The 3,279-nt window shown below is 23.8% G+C and overlaps 1 protein-coding gene across 1 annotated transcript, besides 1 other annotated feature; it reads left to right on the top strand.

The window, feature by feature from the left end:
- Nucleotides 1-396: 396 nt before the first annotated feature.
- On the top strand, nucleotides 397-2,271 carry EHI_114950 (uncharacterized protein; the record flags this gene model as incomplete). The annotated part of the gene is made up of 1 exon (XM_645239.1): nucleotides 397-2,271. One exon carries the CDS (start codon nucleotides 397-399, stop codon nucleotides 2,269-2,271), a length of 1,875 nt encoding a protein of 624 aa, XP_650331.1.
- A 683-nt stretch (nucleotides 2,272-2,954) lies between these two features.
- Nucleotides 2,955-3,279: part of a repeat region that runs on past the window's edge.

The following is a 3,279-nucleotide window of genomic DNA, read 5'->3' as shown; positions in this document are numbered from 1 at the left end:
TCAGAATAATGATGTTTGAAATGATAAACCAATGAAATAATATCAACAATAAAACTAAAATAATAAACAAAAGAGAGAGTGGAATAAAATAAGTTAATTGGTTTTATCTATTTTTATCTAAAGAAATTCAAGTCAACAAAACCGATAAAAGGAATGAACAAGAAATAATGAACATTGTAAAATTACATTGACGAAAAGTTTATTTTAATTTTATTTCATAAACTGGTCATTAACGATAAAAATAAGACGGAATAAAATACTAAAAACAGTGTTTAGTATCGAAGCAAATGATGTTTATGAGAAATAACCAACCAGAAAAGAGGTAACACATTTAAAAATGACCTATTTTACCGAATGGTATGTATTTAAACAAAAAACAAACTTGTTAATCATTCAATGTCAAGAGTAACAGTAAGACTTCTTTTGAATGGAGAATATTTTGCAAATAAACCATTAAATTCACAAGACAGTTTGAAAACAGTAAGAGAGAAATTAAAAGGAAAGATGTCTGATTCTCAACAGTTTTTAACAAGAAAAGGAGATAGAATTGATGTGAACGATGAAGAAGAATATATAGTCGAAGATATAATAAATAATGAAGAAATTAATCTTAAAGAAGAAAAAGAAAATATACCAGAAGTTGAACCGAATATTCCAATTGAAGGAAGCACAAGATTGACAAGTCATGAAAATGGAAAGTTGAAAATATATTTATATCCAAATGAACCATTTAATCAAATAGATGAGAATGATGCGATTGCTATTCTAGTCGTTGGTGAAACAGGAAGTGGGAAAACTACATTATTAAATAGTTTTGTAAATGCATTATATGGAATTAAAATAACAGATGACTTTAGATATATAATTATAAATGAAGATCATTTAGAACAGTATGGAAATATGTCTGTAAGTCAAACGAGTCAAGTTTCAATTTATAATATTAAAAGAACAAAAAGAACACCACCAATCAAAATTATAGATACACCAGGATTTGGAGATACAAGAGGAATTGCATGGGATAAAGAAATTACTAAACAAATAAAAAAAGCATTTGAAACGAAAGTATTTGATTTAAATGCTATTTGTTTTGTTGCATCATCAAGTAATGTAAAATTAACAGCTAGTCAAAAATATGTATTTGGGAATATTATCAACTTATTTGGGAAAGATGTTAAAAAGAATTTTATTGCAATGCTTACATTCTGTGATGGTAAAACACCGCAAGTTATAAATGCATTAAAATCAAAAGATTGCATTTTCAGTACAATTATTCCAGAAATAGATAACCCGTGGTATTTAAAATTCAATAATTCAGCTATTTATGATGATATTACAGAAGATGAATTTACACAAATGTTTTGGAAATTAGGTATGAAGAATTTTGATGACTTTATTTCAAAGTTAGTAAAACTACCAAGAATATCATTAGAGACATCAAGAGAAGTATTGAAGAGAAGAGAACGTATTAAAGTTCAAATTGAAGGATTAAGAATATCATTAAACAATGGTTTATCGAAATTGGATGAAATAAAACAGATATGTGAACAATTCTATTTGAATCAAGAAAAAGTTAAAAATAATGAAAATTTTACTTTTACTGTAGATATAACAAAACAAATTAAAGTTGACTTAGAACCAGGAGAATATGTAACCAATTGTTTGAGATGTCATAAATCGTGTCATCCTAGTTGTTCTATTCCAGGAGATATGAAAATAAATTGTTTGTGCATTGGTGATGACGGAAATTGTACTGGATGTAAATGTCATTATACACAACATGCAAACTCATCATATAGATTTGATTATGTAATAGAGAAAGAACAAAGAACAGCAAAAGAAGTACTTGAAAGATATAATGAAGGTAAAAAAGGAATGGATAGTGCAGAAAGTATGTTAAAACAGTTAGAAGAAGAGTATTATAAAATTCAAATGGATTGTTATGATAAGGAAATAGAAATTATCGAATGCGTTAATAAATTGTCTGAAATTGCATTAAATGATAAAATTACCAGTTCAAATGAATATTTAGATATATTAATTCAAACAGAAAATGAAGAAAAGAAAACAGGATATAAAGTACGAATTGAAGAATATAAAGAACTTAAACAAGCAAATGAAATGATAGAAGATATTATGAAAAATTCTACAACAAAAAAGAGTAAAGAAGAAATTAAGGCAGAGTTTGAAGCTAAAAGGAAAGAATTAAAAGAAGGAGGAAAATCAACAATGGATAAACTCATTGAAAAAATGAGAAGAATATTTCCCTGGTAAAATCAAGTAACCAAAAGAAATGAAAGTTTTAATTAACTTGTTTTAAAAGTATTTGTTTAACCAAGGAATAAAATTGATAAATAATATTCATTATTCTTCATTGATAATGCCAAACTGGTACGAAAATTAGCAAAGAAATAATGTATCTAAATAATTTACAAAAAAAGAAAAAAGATGCAAAATATTTTGCATCCATAGAATTTTCCATTTATTATATTTTGCTCCTAAAAAAAATAAAAAAAATAAAAAGTATGATAAATACAGAATATGTAAATATTTATGTTTATATTTTATAATCATTTGTATTCTGTATGAAATATTAATGAAATAGATGATTTGATGAATCATATTTAATTATTTTTATTATTCATATTCTTTTATTTATATGTTATTTATCTATCGTATTTTTATATTTTTATTTCTCTGTTTATATTATTTATATCATTGTATTCTTCTTATTATCTATATATTATTATATTATTATATTCTTCTTATTTTATGTTTTTATGTTTATATTATTTAGATTTTATTCTTGTTATTCTTTTCTATTTAGTTATATTTTATTATTTGAATATTCATCCTTATCATTTTTATATTCTTATATTTTATATTATTATCATTTATATCTATTTTCATTTTATATTTATTCTCTTTTGTTTTATATTAATATTATTTTTATCTTTAGATCCTTTTTCAATGCAGGAAATACAATAAATTTTAATGCCATGGCTATTGTGTAAAACCTTAGAGTCTTGTAAAGAAAAGCAAACAAGACATAGAAATCCAAGGTCATACAATAAAAAAAGAAATGTCAATAGCAATAAATGGCATAACAATTATAATAATAAAGGTAAACGATACATCAATGAAAAATGGTTTAGAAGACGAAAGACACAAAGAAAAACAAATAGAAAACAAGATAAATACAATAATAATAAAGATTATACAAATAACAAATACAAATGGCTAACAATAAATGAGATACAAGAAAGAATAAAAAAAATAACA

Source organism: Entamoeba histolytica, genomic scaffold (assembly GCF_000208925.1).
Source record: "Entamoeba histolytica HM-1:IMSS scf_1104750518021 genomic scaffold, whole genome shotgun sequence".
Lineage (NCBI taxonomy): Eukaryota > Evosea > Mastigamoebida > Endamoebidae > Entamoeba > Entamoeba histolytica.
The sequence above is the reverse complement of the archived record's forward strand: the minus strand, read 5'-3'. Positions and strand labels throughout refer to the sequence as shown.